The 12,954-nt window shown below is 45.2% G+C and overlaps 1 protein-coding gene across 2 annotated transcripts in view; it reads right to left on the bottom strand.

Annotated features, from left to right (window-relative positions):
• nova2 (NOVA alternative splicing regulator 2) overlaps window positions 1-12,954 on the bottom strand; it is a 36,857-nt gene continuing 23,903 nt past the window's right edge. For both annotated transcript variants that reach the window (XM_035533935.1, XM_027005813.2), the window contains 2 exons: window positions 9,528-9,694; window positions 1-1,398 (listed from right to left, as the gene is read on the bottom strand). In XM_035533935.1, coding sequence (XP_035389828.1) covers window positions 376-1,398; window positions 9,528-9,694 — 1,190 coding nt within the window. In that variant the 3' untranslated portion in view covers window positions 1-375. The remainder of the gene's footprint in view (window positions 1,399-9,527; window positions 9,695-12,954) is intronic.

Genomic DNA, 12,954 nt, shown 5'->3' with positions numbered 1-12,954 from the left:
ACCCCACCCCACCCCACCCGCCTGCTGGGAGCTGCAGCGCTGAAGCATGCCAGTCTGAAATACCATTCACCGTTGTCCAGAAAAGAAAAAAAAAACACAAAAAAGGACAAAAAAACAAAACAAAACAAAAAAAATTGAACCAATAAAAAATTCCAAAAAGATCAAAACTTAAGAAATAAACCCATATATACATTTTACACATTTTTTTTCTTGGTTTTCGGTTTGACTCATTCCTCTTCTTTCAGAATGGATTAAGATTTCCATCTTTTTTAATACTGAAATACGCACAATGCTTGGAGATGATTTCCTTAAAAATTCTTGCCCTCCTTTTTCTTTCTCTGGATCTTTCCATCCCCCACTCTTCTCTCTCCCTGTTTAGCCCACCTTCTGTGGATTGGTGGCCCTCACACCCTGCTCGTATGTGATTCGCTGGCTGATGAGATATTGGGCCGCCTGTGTGGCGGCAGGTGATCCTGTAATGGTAACTTTTCGGTTCCTGGTGCCAGGAACAAACTCTCCCTTTTTTGAGATTTGGATTCGGGCTCCTGTCAGTTCCTGGTACTCCACAAGCGTCTTGCCACCCTTCCCCAAGATGGCTCCTACCAAGTTCTCGGGCACGGCGATTTCCACCACGTCCTTGGCCCCCTCGGCCAGCTTCTCTGTGGCTAGCAATGAGCTTGCCACCAGCGGGGAGGCTGCGCTCAGGTAACCATTTGTGGCCCCTGTAGCGGCAGCCAGTGAGCCCAGCGTGAAGCCTCCCAGGCCAGTGGCAGGGTGGCCGGTGCTGGTGGATGCGTCGTTGGCATAGGAGGCCAACAGGTTGGCGGCAGCCGCAGCAGCGGGGTTGGCACTGGCGGCCACTGCAGCAAGGACGCCTGAGGCAGCTGCGGGGTTAAGCCCCAGGCCTAGGGAGTTGGTGTTGTATCCGTAGCTGGCTAATGTATTGAGGGCGGAAGTGATGGCCAGGAGGTCATTCCCTGAGAAGCTGGACATGGCAGCGGGGAAGGCACCCACTCCAGCCAGGCCAGCCTGCCCCAGGAGGCTGGAGGCGGTGGCAGCAGCAGCGGCCGCTGCAGCGGGCATCACATCAGCTGAGTTGGCATATGGCGAGCCAGTGGGGTTGGAGTTGGCAACTGGGCCTGAGATGTTCGAATAGCTGATGTTGAGGCAGCTGCTGCTCTGTGGGTCCTCCTGGATTTTCTGCACGATGATCTCCACAGCCTTACGGTTCTGCTCAGGCTCGCCACTGATGGTGACCACGCGCTCCTGCAGGTTGATGCCCTCAGGCTTCTGTGAGAGCTGCACCCATGCACCCGACTGCTCCATTACCGCCTTCACTGTTGCTCCACCTTTGCCGATGATGAGGCCTGCTGTGCTGTTAGGTACAATCAGTTTTGCCTGCAGAAGACAAGAAGAAGCAGAGAAAGCAGAACACAACAGGTCAGAACTCAGCTCCGCAAATGACGTATATCAGCCAGTGAACTGCATCGAGCAAAACACAAGCGAAATTTCTTCCGAGTTACCTTTCCAGCCAAAATTAATCAATTCCCTCAGTGAACTGGGACCATTTTGTAAAGAGCAAGCAAGTTTTGGCTCATGCATGTGATGACCGATTGCCTTTCTAAATTAAACAATGACGGAGGAAGTATAAACAGCGGTTGCCATGGTTTCTTTCCTATCTTGAAATGGGTTGGACTTGTGAATCGTGCATTATATTCATATGGGTACACGAAGTTCTCAGCGCATGCTGAACTCATTAAAACAGGGTTAAATTCAGTCTGCTGAAGAGCAAACATACTCAGGCGTTTTGAGTCAGTTGGAGATGATGTCAGAATTGGCTAAACGACTCAGGCCCACGTTTGGACTCATGGTGGATAGGCTACAAAGAGAAGGGCTCCCTCTTACACTTCCTCTTCCTACCATCATTTACAAACAGAGGGTCCTCCTACTGCGTGAAACACATGAGATACCACCAAGATGAAATAGTGAAAAAAGTTCAAGACAAAATGACATCCGGATGGTAGATCGAATGAAAAGGGAAACAGCAGCCATTTGCCACCTGTGTTTTTACAGACCACAGAGGTGATGGTTCCTAAATGAAACCCCTAAAAAAATCAAGAATATTGCAGGAGGCAGGAAGAAGTAAAGGGGGGGAGGCATATAATTTTTTTTCTGTCCTTGTGCTTTCTGAGCTGTGAATCACTGGGTAAAAAGAGGCTCCTCGTGAAAAGCATCGACTCCCAGGGGTCAGCGTTTCCATGGCAACTCAACTCCAGCATTCAAGGGGGACTGAAAGGGAGTCGGAACGGTGCGTAGCAACCAACCACCCTTTTCTACACACGAAACACACACACATACACCTGCGCACACATACAGCCACATTCTTTACAAACACCTCCATAGCTATTCTAAGAAATATCTACAGACACACACAGGCACAAACACTTATGTGTGGTGCATCATGGTCCCTAATAGCTAAAAAACATACATCTTTGTTATTCTGAGGAGAATGGGGAAATAGGTGGAACATTGTACCTTTTACATTTCACTTACTTGTTCATTCATAACTGAAAATCTGGCAAAATAACACCATATTCTTGATTAGTGCCAAGCTGTATTTAGGAGCTGTAAGCATAAATATGTATAAGTGTACTATACATTTTTGTGGTTCAAGTATTTAAAGCTACTGTGTTCTGACAGTTAATTAGTTCCATTTCATATAATGAAAACCCCCAGCCTAATAGCAACACTTACATAATTCTGGATTCTGAGTATTTGCACACTGTCAGAATGACAAATAGGCAAAGGAAAATACATCAAAAAAGATGGGAGGAGTGGGCTGACAGCGCCAGGAGGGAGGGGCGTATGCGTGTGTCTGTGTGTGTGTCGGGGTGGTGGTGATTGGCTCAGTCTCGCGCTTGTTTCTTTTGTGTGGTCTGTTGTGTTCCCTCTCCTCTCTCTCTCTCCAAGCAGTGAGGTCTGCGACAGTGCTCCGCCCAGCAGTCGTGCGTTTCCAGCGGCTACGCAGCCCCTGACACCCCAGCCTTATCGCAATAGCATTTGCATAGAAATGGGAAAACCGAGGGCAGGAACTAACAGACTCTTGCTTTCATTTTTTTTTTCACCTTGCAGAATGAAGCTGAAGTGAAATGTTTTTGCCGCAGTACACATCCATCTAACCCCCCCCAGCCTTTTCTTTTAATTGATGATGACTTAGGTCTTTGTGTTCAAGCATACTGTCACTGATCACTGATTTTCTTATACAAACGGTGAGGTGGTCTCGCCACACTTAGTCTGCTGTTCAGTTAAAGACCAGCCTCAGAGAAAGAAAAACATCTTAACCTATACTACTTACTCTGAATACTAAATTTCAGCAGTGGTCAAGACTTAAGATATGTTTCACCACAGCGGCAACAAATCAGATGAACTTTCCCCTTGGCTTCTCCTCAAAGCCCCAAACTGCTTTCATATTCATGTCATATCTGTCACAAAACACCCTTAATTTACGTGGCATCAGAGTCCTGCGTGTGCTCTCACTGTCGCTTCCTTTTGCATTTTCCTCCTCTCCCCCTTTTTGCTCTTTTCTCACATTCGGCAAGACAAGTGTTGATAAAAAAGAGGCTTCGCAGGGGGGCGCAAGAAACAAGCGACGTGGACAGATAGGCTGGCTGGCTGAGGAGCATTACACCCTCCGCACCCTGCTCTCCGCTACAGAACAGCAAGAGCGTGAGTGAGAGTACAAGACAGAGTTGAGGGGAAGGGGTGTGTGTGTGAAACAGAAGAAAGCTGTGTGTGTGTTTGTGTGCGTGCGTGTGTGTGTTTGCGTGTGTGTGTCTACGTGCATACTTGGGGGTTGGGGGAGTATCTGTATCTGTACGAGTAAAAATGAGAGGGGATCTGCTGCAGTACCTCCAGTCATATGGGATCACTAGCTTTTGATGAACTGTGAGGGTGTAAGATATAGCAGGGGGTTGTGGGAAACTGGCAATAAAAAGCAGCTTGGATATGAAGGGCATATGTATGTGTAACCACTGTTCAAAGTTTTCCAGCCGAAACTTTCGTACTTTCTCTCCACCACATCTCTGCTTCACAAAACAAAAATAATGAGGCCAGCATCTGAGCCCTGCACACATTCATCAAAGAACATGTCTTCTTTCGCCTTAGCTTTCTCTGGAGCTGCAAATGAGCCCCCCTGAGTCTATGTAGTAGCAGATCTGACTGCATGCTGTTACAGACCACACTTTATGTGCGTTCACTACAAGCTTCCTGTAAACTCATACCACTGCTAGCCATGTAAACCGGAGACCAGAATGTGCGTCTCGTCCCAAACACCATCATGCTTAAGCCCCAATAGCTTTGAGAGGCATGGAGAGGGGACAGGGGCTTTGGAGAATATGCCCTCATATGCCCCATCGCAGCCCCACCCACCCTCCTCAGGAACACAGCAACTGTTCATCCTGTTCCCCCCACTTCTTTCCCCCAGAGTGGTGCCTGATTCTACCACTGACGCCGTTCACACTTTGAAGTCTTAAGCACGCTACTTTAGGCTAATCGCTTGCCTCCTGATCCACAGCTTACCCGCTCATCTCTCCGCTGCATGTTGTTGCTATTGGGCAAAAAACCCACAAACAGATTCTCTGGTTAAAAGTAACGCCTAGCCCTCCTTTTCACCCCAGTAGTCTGGGGGTTGGTAGGGGACACTGTTCTCCAGTGAGAGAGGTAGAGTGGGGGGTGTGGTCAGAATGAGCAGTGAGGCTAGAATTACTCGTGTCTGTCATTTCCATCCCTCCCTCAGTTGCTCTGTGTTTTACTTCCTCCTCTTGTGGAAATGCCCCAAATATGACACAAGTAACAGAGGCACAGAGGGACGGGTTCCAAATTATTGAACAGTGAATGGCCAAACGATTTCATCTCACGTACACATTAAGATGAACTGATGAGGTGGAAAGACCTGTGGACTACAGATGCCTGAGCATTGCTCATCTCAACACTTTCAGACACAGAGGGAAACTGCAAACAAGGAAATGAATAACTTAAACAATCCATGGTGCATCTCTCTCTTTCACACCCACACCCAGTCCTGTTATCCAGCCACTCGAGTCAGGGGTTCATAAAGTGACCCCCAACAAATCTGCAAGTGCTCATGATTCTGAAAATAGGCAATAACAGGCAAGCTGTGGCTGTTTCCAAATCAGGGTCTTCTGACAACCGTGGAAACAACCGTATAGCCGCACCCACTCCTGTCCACGTGCTGCTCCGAAGGGGAGTGCCGTTTCGTCCCTGAATGATGTCACGATATGGAATGGCTGGGATTATTACAATGGCATCATTTGTAATGCTCAGACCGGGATGAATCTATACTTGAAATGACTAAGTCTCATTTGTAAGGGCACAGTTTATAAAAGTTCTAATAAACTGTAACAGAAGTAAAGCTTACATGGTTATATTATATTATATATTAATATTTAATCAATATTAAATGGTCTTCAGCTTTGTCATTTTAGATCAAATCTGAATACTAAATCTGAGGTGTTGAGGTGTACTTAAAGCTTTACTAAGAAGATAGTTACGTTAAGGATCTATGTAGGGTTGGAACTAATTGCTGTTTATGCTGAAGCATTCAACAGATCAAGCGCACACATGAAACTGGACATGAATAATTGGTGCTTGAAGCAAGACGACTAATAATAAATTTATAATGTATACATGTTTACATATACACACCATCATGCACACCCTATATATAGCACATACAGACTGATAGTAATAATATATACCATTAGACTGATTTATCTGTTGAAGGAGCTTCAGGGAAGTTAAGGTAGGTGTTAGCAAACCATTTGATTACAGTAGCCTGATACTACTGATGTGTTAGTTATGACAATTCATTCCCTGCATTATCTCGCACCATGCAATATTAAAATACCTTCTTTACAAATGTAGATTTTATTAGAGTTGAACTTGACATGAATTTTTCTTGCATTTTAAGTACTCTATGATCTGCATTCATCAAAGACGTCCTGAGTCATATTCCAAGAGGTCAGAGACAAGGCATGAACAAAGACTGGAGGCAGGATCTATACTGCCATAAACACATACAGTAAGAATAAGCCAATGCAGTATTAATAAACCCACTCTGACATTGATTATGAAAATCTAGACATGCAGATTCCTAGGCTATGCTGTATGCAATCAGAAAAACATTAATGTTTGACATGGTATGTCATTACATTTATATTTTCCATATTGCTATAATGTTAGTAATGTTAGAGGTTAAATATTCAGATCACTGACTCATGATACAAAAGATTTCATAATATATTTCAGCATTTGATTTTTTTTTTTTAAGGGAAAGCATTGCATAGTGTAAAACGTGGACACTGACACATCTGCACACAACAGCAACAACAACCCTTTCCCCCAAAAGACCTCCATCCGTCTCCCCACTCAGACTCCCAGCCAGCTCCTCCTTGCACTCTCCAAGAAGAGATCTGAGCCCAACATTTGGGGGATGTGCTTCCTTGTCAGACAACCAGTGTTGTGTACGGCTTTCCCTCAGCATTGGCTACACTCCAAATTGGATCGATACTTAATGAAGAGAAAGTGAGAGAGGGAGATAGAGAGAGAGTGACCTTTTTCACAGCCAGCAGATGGATTTGAAGGTTAAAAACGGCATAAAAATTTCAGGCTGCGTCCAGCTCTCCAGAGACCAGAAGAGGAGAAGGGGGGAGGTTTAGTGTGAGGCAGAAGTGTTTTCCCCCCATTTCGGATGTTATAGCAATTTTCCTGATGTCGCTTTTAATTTAGCAGATGAGCATCTCATTCATGTGTATGTGTCTGTGCGTGCGTGCGTGCGTGTGTGTGTGTCCGTGTGTGTGTGTGTGTGTATGTGTGTGTGTGTGTGTGTGTGTGTGTGCGAGCGCGTGTGTAAGCATCGCTCCATTGAGAACTCTTATTAGATTCAAGGTGCAGGATAATTAAATAGGCTGGGTTTGGTTCTATCTTGAGGGGAGTGGATGGTTTGAAATAGCAATAGCATAACCACTAAAGGCAATCTCCACTGCTGATAAAACGCAGATGAAAACAAATAAACAAAACAAAGAAACACATTTGGAAATGATTTTTCTATTTGAGAGTCCAAAATATATTGAAATGTGAGTGCTGACCTTTTCTTGTTATGCGATTTGTTTTATTAATTTTCCACATTAAAAATATTAATGTTGAGTAACAAGTATAATAAGTACATGCAAAAAATATCTTCATGATCAATACACTTTATGCAGTGCAGTGCAATGTTATGTGAAGCAAAATGACTCCTTAAATGTTCCCAAAAATCTGGGTCATTTTATAATGGTGGAAAAAAGGAGCCTTCTTTGTTTAAACACAAAGGTCATGTCATCCATTACCAATACATAACTTACTTACTTACTCTCACATTCTGTGCTTTACTAAACTTCATTTTTCCTACCAAAAAAACTCAGCATAAATTTTACCAGCCATTCTTGGGCAGATCCTATTACACAGCTGCGTTCCTCGCAATCAAGCCTCTTTTCCTGTACTCGGTGCAAAAATAAAAAGTGTTCACGACTGCTCCCTCTGGGTATGTGCAAAGAGCCCTCCTGGAGGTGCTCAGAGTCCCAACTTCCTGTGCTTTTGCGGGCCATTTCCTGTGTGGAGCGAGCAATAACAGGATGTGGGAAGCAGGTGGTGCTCCAGTGAGGAAGAGGTCAGAGGAAAACCGGCCTCGCCCCACAAAATCCACTACAGTTGGGGGGGGGGGGGGGGGGGACAGGGTAAGGGAGAGAGAAAGCAAACAAGGCAGGAGCCAGCTACATTCAGATTCTCTCAAGACTGCTGTCTTCCCCCACCCTTCTGATGCTTTCCTGACCTGGTATGAAAATATCACATAGTTCAAGGGAAAGAGGATGAGGAGGCAGTAAGCATGGGAGCTCTCTGGTCACATACCTCCAGAGGTAACTTCTTTTTTTTTTTACTTTGAGACTTTATCTGAGTTTAGTAAACTAGTACTGCCTGAAATAAATTCAACTGCCATATGTATTCTCAGCCTGTGTCACAAGCATAGTAAAAGGAGGACAGCACAGAGCATGCTCTTTCCTTCACAATTAGCAATTAACAAGCCTCACTCCCTAATTTATTAGGTCATCTAAGGCAGTGCAATAATATGAACTCATTGCTCTCTCATGCAACAGTAGAGCTCTGTGACAGTGGGGAGCAACGTGGGCCTTAGATGGAGCTTGGTGTCCGCCGTGCTCCTGCCTGGCCGCCATTTGGCTATGGGATTAGCAGCGGTCGATCTGGCTGGCAGCTGTTGCTTAACATGACTTCACATCTTAGCTTACATCCGTCGAGCGGAGCGCTCCCTGGGGCGTGCCGTAATGAGCCACATGCCAGAACTGTCGCCCGGCATGGTGGTTAGTGCCTTGTTCGGCACTGCCCAGACCAGCCCGGTCGGACATGCACCGGCCCTGCTGCAAGCAGGTATCTTTGGAAATCGGTGGAGTATTAGAGTCAGAAGTCCCACACTCTGACCCAGCCATGCAGAGGTGTGCCACCTGACTCACATGGCCTGTAATGATATGCTTTAATAATTAGGCTACAGGAGCAGGCAGCTCCCTCTCACTGTTGAGTTCGAGCGATGACCTCATGACGAGAGGCAATCTTGTGATGAGGAATGACCTTATAAGTTGCAAGGGGCCTTTAGTGATGCAGTTGACACGGTTACAGTGTAAAGAAAGGTGCCCCTTTGCTTTAAATAATGCACAAATGCATATATTGGGCCTTGCACTCTATTCAGGCTGTGGGTGGTGTAATTAAGGAAATGACATATAGACAAAGGCAATCGATGCTCAAAACAAAGCACCAGCCTGCAGAATCAATGGAGCAAAATCAAGAGGCAACAAGTAGTGAGAACCACTTAAACAGGCAGCCAGAGCACAATCAATGGTATATCTAATTGAGCCACGTTCAGGATCTCTGTAAGTTTGTTTGTTTCAAGTATAAAGGCAAGACCGAGGGGGTCCGTTTATGACGAAGTAGAACAATGTTTACAGTGTGGGCTGATGGAATTAAAATGTCGCTCTTCGGCCTCTTCAGTCCTGCAACATCCAGCAACGTGTTTACAAGATGTGGATTTTATTAGTGGACTCTAGCCGGCCCAAGATTTGAGTCACCACCGAATGCTTTTCCAACAAAAACCATCTGCATTTGGCTCTGAACTGCAGCACACTAAATTGAAGTAAAACAAGACCAGGAGGCTGTATATAGGATAGAAGAGCATCACAGGTAGGCGTATTAGATGCAGTCCTAACATCTTCATCTTCTGTTGCTTGGCAGTGAGACTTTCCAAAATAAGAGCCCTATCCTGTGCAGTTCCCACAGCTCTCCATGTACAAAGTGACAGGAAACAACAAGAAGTAACAGGAAAAGGAAGTGACAGTCTGAGAAGCAGCAGACTGACAGGTTGGGGGTACGTAAGGTTGCAGGGCAGACAGGAACTGAAATCTCACCTGTTTGATGCGGTCTGGGTTAACAGTGGTCTGTGGCTGAAGAATGCTGACCGGCTCAGCTTTTGGAGCACTCTGAGGCATCTCCCGCACCTTTTCGGCTATGAAGTCATGGACGCTGTTAAGGGCCTCCACTGTGCCCTGGATCAAACACACACGTTCAGTCGTTCCTGGCAGAGGGAGACAGAGAGAGAAAAAAACAGAGAGAACGAGAGAGAGAGAGAGAGAGAGAGAGAGAGAGAGAGAGGAAGGCAGGGTCACTCAGTCACTCAGCTGAATCAAGCTGCACTACAATGGTTAAATCCATGAAAACATTAAATGATCTGTACCAAAAGATAACAGAAAAATTATACTTTGGCTCTCCAAAACCTAATGTTTCGCAATGTTACCAGCAAAGTTTATTGCACTTTAATAACATTCATCCTCCTGTAAAGTGCTCTTCCACACTCATTTTTTAAAAAACCTTGCTGTGTATGATTAGACAGGATAGTCCTGGTTTTGTGTTAAGACTCACTAATCTTCCAAATGTTTCCAGAGGGCACAGACAGATGGGTATGCAGCATGTACTTGTTCTTATTTGTTTTTGGAGTTGTCAGATGCCATGATGTAACACATTTGCCTTATATACAATCTTATACCATCAACCATCACCAAAGAAATGTACATCACCTTGGATGACAATACATTTTCTTTGCTGAGATTACATATTATTGGCCTAACCATTATGGTCTGGTGTACCAATATTTATAGGACAGCACACCACATGACCTTTCAAAGATAATATTGCTGGCTGACAAATCCCTTTGTTAAATCCTTTTAAGCAGTCAAGTCTTTAAATATGATTGATAGTTCATTGTTATAGTGACTAAAGATCCGGGGTTAGAGCATCTGGATCTAAGTACATATGTACTGGACTTACGAAAGCAGCTGCAATAACAGTTGTCTAGCAGTGCTACTATTTTCGGCAGTCTATTCACAGACAGTCTTCTATTAGACGCCCAGAAGTCTCCATGTTTAATTAATTCTGATATGATATCAGCTGTCAACTCACATTCTTGAAGGGCACCAGGAGTGTGCCCACATGGAACACACAAAGGGTAAAGTTCTGTATGTACATTACTCCACAAAATTGCCAAGATTTAGGTTTTTTAGTGCAGGTGAAGAAGAATCAGTGAGCGCCCTCTAGGCATACTGCATTTCACCGTGGGAGGCAGAGCCAGGAAGGTAACGCAATGTCACCCACACAACCCAAAGTCATGTCTCACGACATGCGGTTAAGGGCGAGGGCGTTCACATCCTAGAATCAAAACAATAAAATCCAGAGACGAGAGAGACAGACTGACAGAGAAAGTAGAGAGCGAGAGAGGTGGACAAAGAGAGAGAGTAAGAGAGAGAGAGTAGCTACCAGACTGATCCTGAGCCAGGATTCAGTCTGTCTTTTGGCTCCTGGGAGGGTGGGATGCAAATCAGGCCTTATCGGCACAGTGCAGTAAGGGCTTCCGTCTTCCTTGTGCATACCATTGTTTTTGTGGAGTGAATGTGATTGGGCCAGGTCCCACACGGCTCCATGAAGCTCTATAAATACACCAAAATGAAGGAATATCAGGCTCATGGTTCATTTTGGGAGGGGGGCGGCTGAGAAAAGAAAGCTTTACTGAGCTCCCGACAGCTGGTGGCCCAAGAGTAATCTGGGATGGACCAATCAGGGAGGCAGATTATTAGAGCACAGATCACTACTGCCTTGGCAGCAAGATCAGAGGGGGTTAGCCTGTAAAGGGACACCAGTTCAACAGCATGCAACGTCTATGCACTACATCACAGCCAAACTTTTGCTCAGTCACTTCGTATTAGTGTCAGTTGTATTCAAATGTGTTTTAACATAACGGTCCCAGCAGTCGTCAATGGCAAAAGCGATTCAATAAACATAAACCACTGTACCATTACAGTGGTCAGCAAGTTAGGGCACAAGGCAATGTTCAGTTAGGGCACATCACAGTGATGTGCAGACAGGCGACTACACAGGAACTTGGCAGGCAACGATGAATGTGTTGTATGATGGCTCTGGGGGAGTGCGGGAAGTTTGGTCTTGGCGGGGGGCACCACAAGTTTAGCAGGCAGCCTCCTTCCCTGTAGAGGAAAGTGTCATATTGTGATAAACATTTAAGTTACTATTCCATGCTGTGGACCAAGCAGTATGGCCAGTTGGCCCAAGGCACTGCCTCCACATACACACAGACACACACACACACACAGAGACACAGACACACACACACACACACACACACAGACTCACACACACAGCAGCTGGGGACGAGGAAAGCCCTTGGAAACGTGCTCAGGCCAGCACGAGTGAGAGCCTACTGGGTGAGCGGTGGTCGTAAAACTGAACAACAGAGATGGGGCTTGTGGCTTAGGTTTAGTTTGGCATTTCTGCAGAGATGGCCTACAATTGTAATCTCCAGCAGAATCTGATGCACAGGAGTGTGCCATTAGGGAGTAACATCTGCTCACCAGCACTGCCTGCAATTTTATGGCCCAACAAAGGAAGGTGTCAGCCGTGGAACACCCTGCCACCACAGGCTCATGGGCTAAATTTTTTTATGGAATTTTGTGGCTAATTCGATGGGTCATACATTCCTCTATCCCTGTCACAGGATGGAGCTTGTCCTGACATGTCTGGCTCCTAAGATCCTTCACATGCATTCTCATGTTAAAATAATGGGACATCCGTTATAAGGAACACATCTTAGAGGAAAAGAATAAAGAGTATGTTTGCCACTGTTTGGAAGTTGAAAGACCAGCTTACTTGCAAAGAAGATAGAAAACGGCGTATCTGAAGTGATTAAACTACTTATGTAGTAGTCAGAATGTTGCTGGTTCAAGCCCCACCACTGCTAAATTACCATTGTTGCACCCCTGAGTAAAGCCCTCAACTGCTCAAGCTGTATTCAGTCAGTATTGCAAGTTGCTTTGGATAAATGTGTCAGCCAAATGCTATCAATGTAAATCATTTAGTGTGGACTTGTAGAGGACTGCACATCCAACAACCTTAGTTTACGCCTGCAAATGGTGTGACTACAATGTTGTTTTTGAATTACAAAGTTTAATAGAAGCAGAACAGAGATCCAAGCTTAAACAAAGTCACCAAGAATTCTGGAAGATCACTATACTGGCTGTACAATAATTCTTTTTTTGCATTCTGTTTTGCTGTATTGTAGGTCAGCACAACAGGCTAGCCCCCATACACTGTGATCCTAAAGCTTGTCCCTGGGGAGAGACAATGGCTGTTATTTGAAAAGTGCTGATCACAAGACATCCCAGTGTGCTCAGAGAGGCAGGGAAGGCAGATCGATCCAGTAACTGACAGGACACCGTGCCAATAGAAATAACTGCAAGCTCAATAACCAATTACATTGCTTTGCGCAGCATA

The sequence above is a fragment of the Electrophorus electricus genome, chromosome 15 (assembly GCF_013358815.1).
Source record: "Electrophorus electricus isolate fEleEle1 chromosome 15, fEleEle1.pri, whole genome shotgun sequence".
Taxonomy (NCBI): Eukaryota; Metazoa; Chordata; class Actinopteri; order Gymnotiformes; family Gymnotidae; genus Electrophorus; species Electrophorus electricus.
This window is presented reverse-complemented; position numbering and strand designations above follow the sequence as displayed.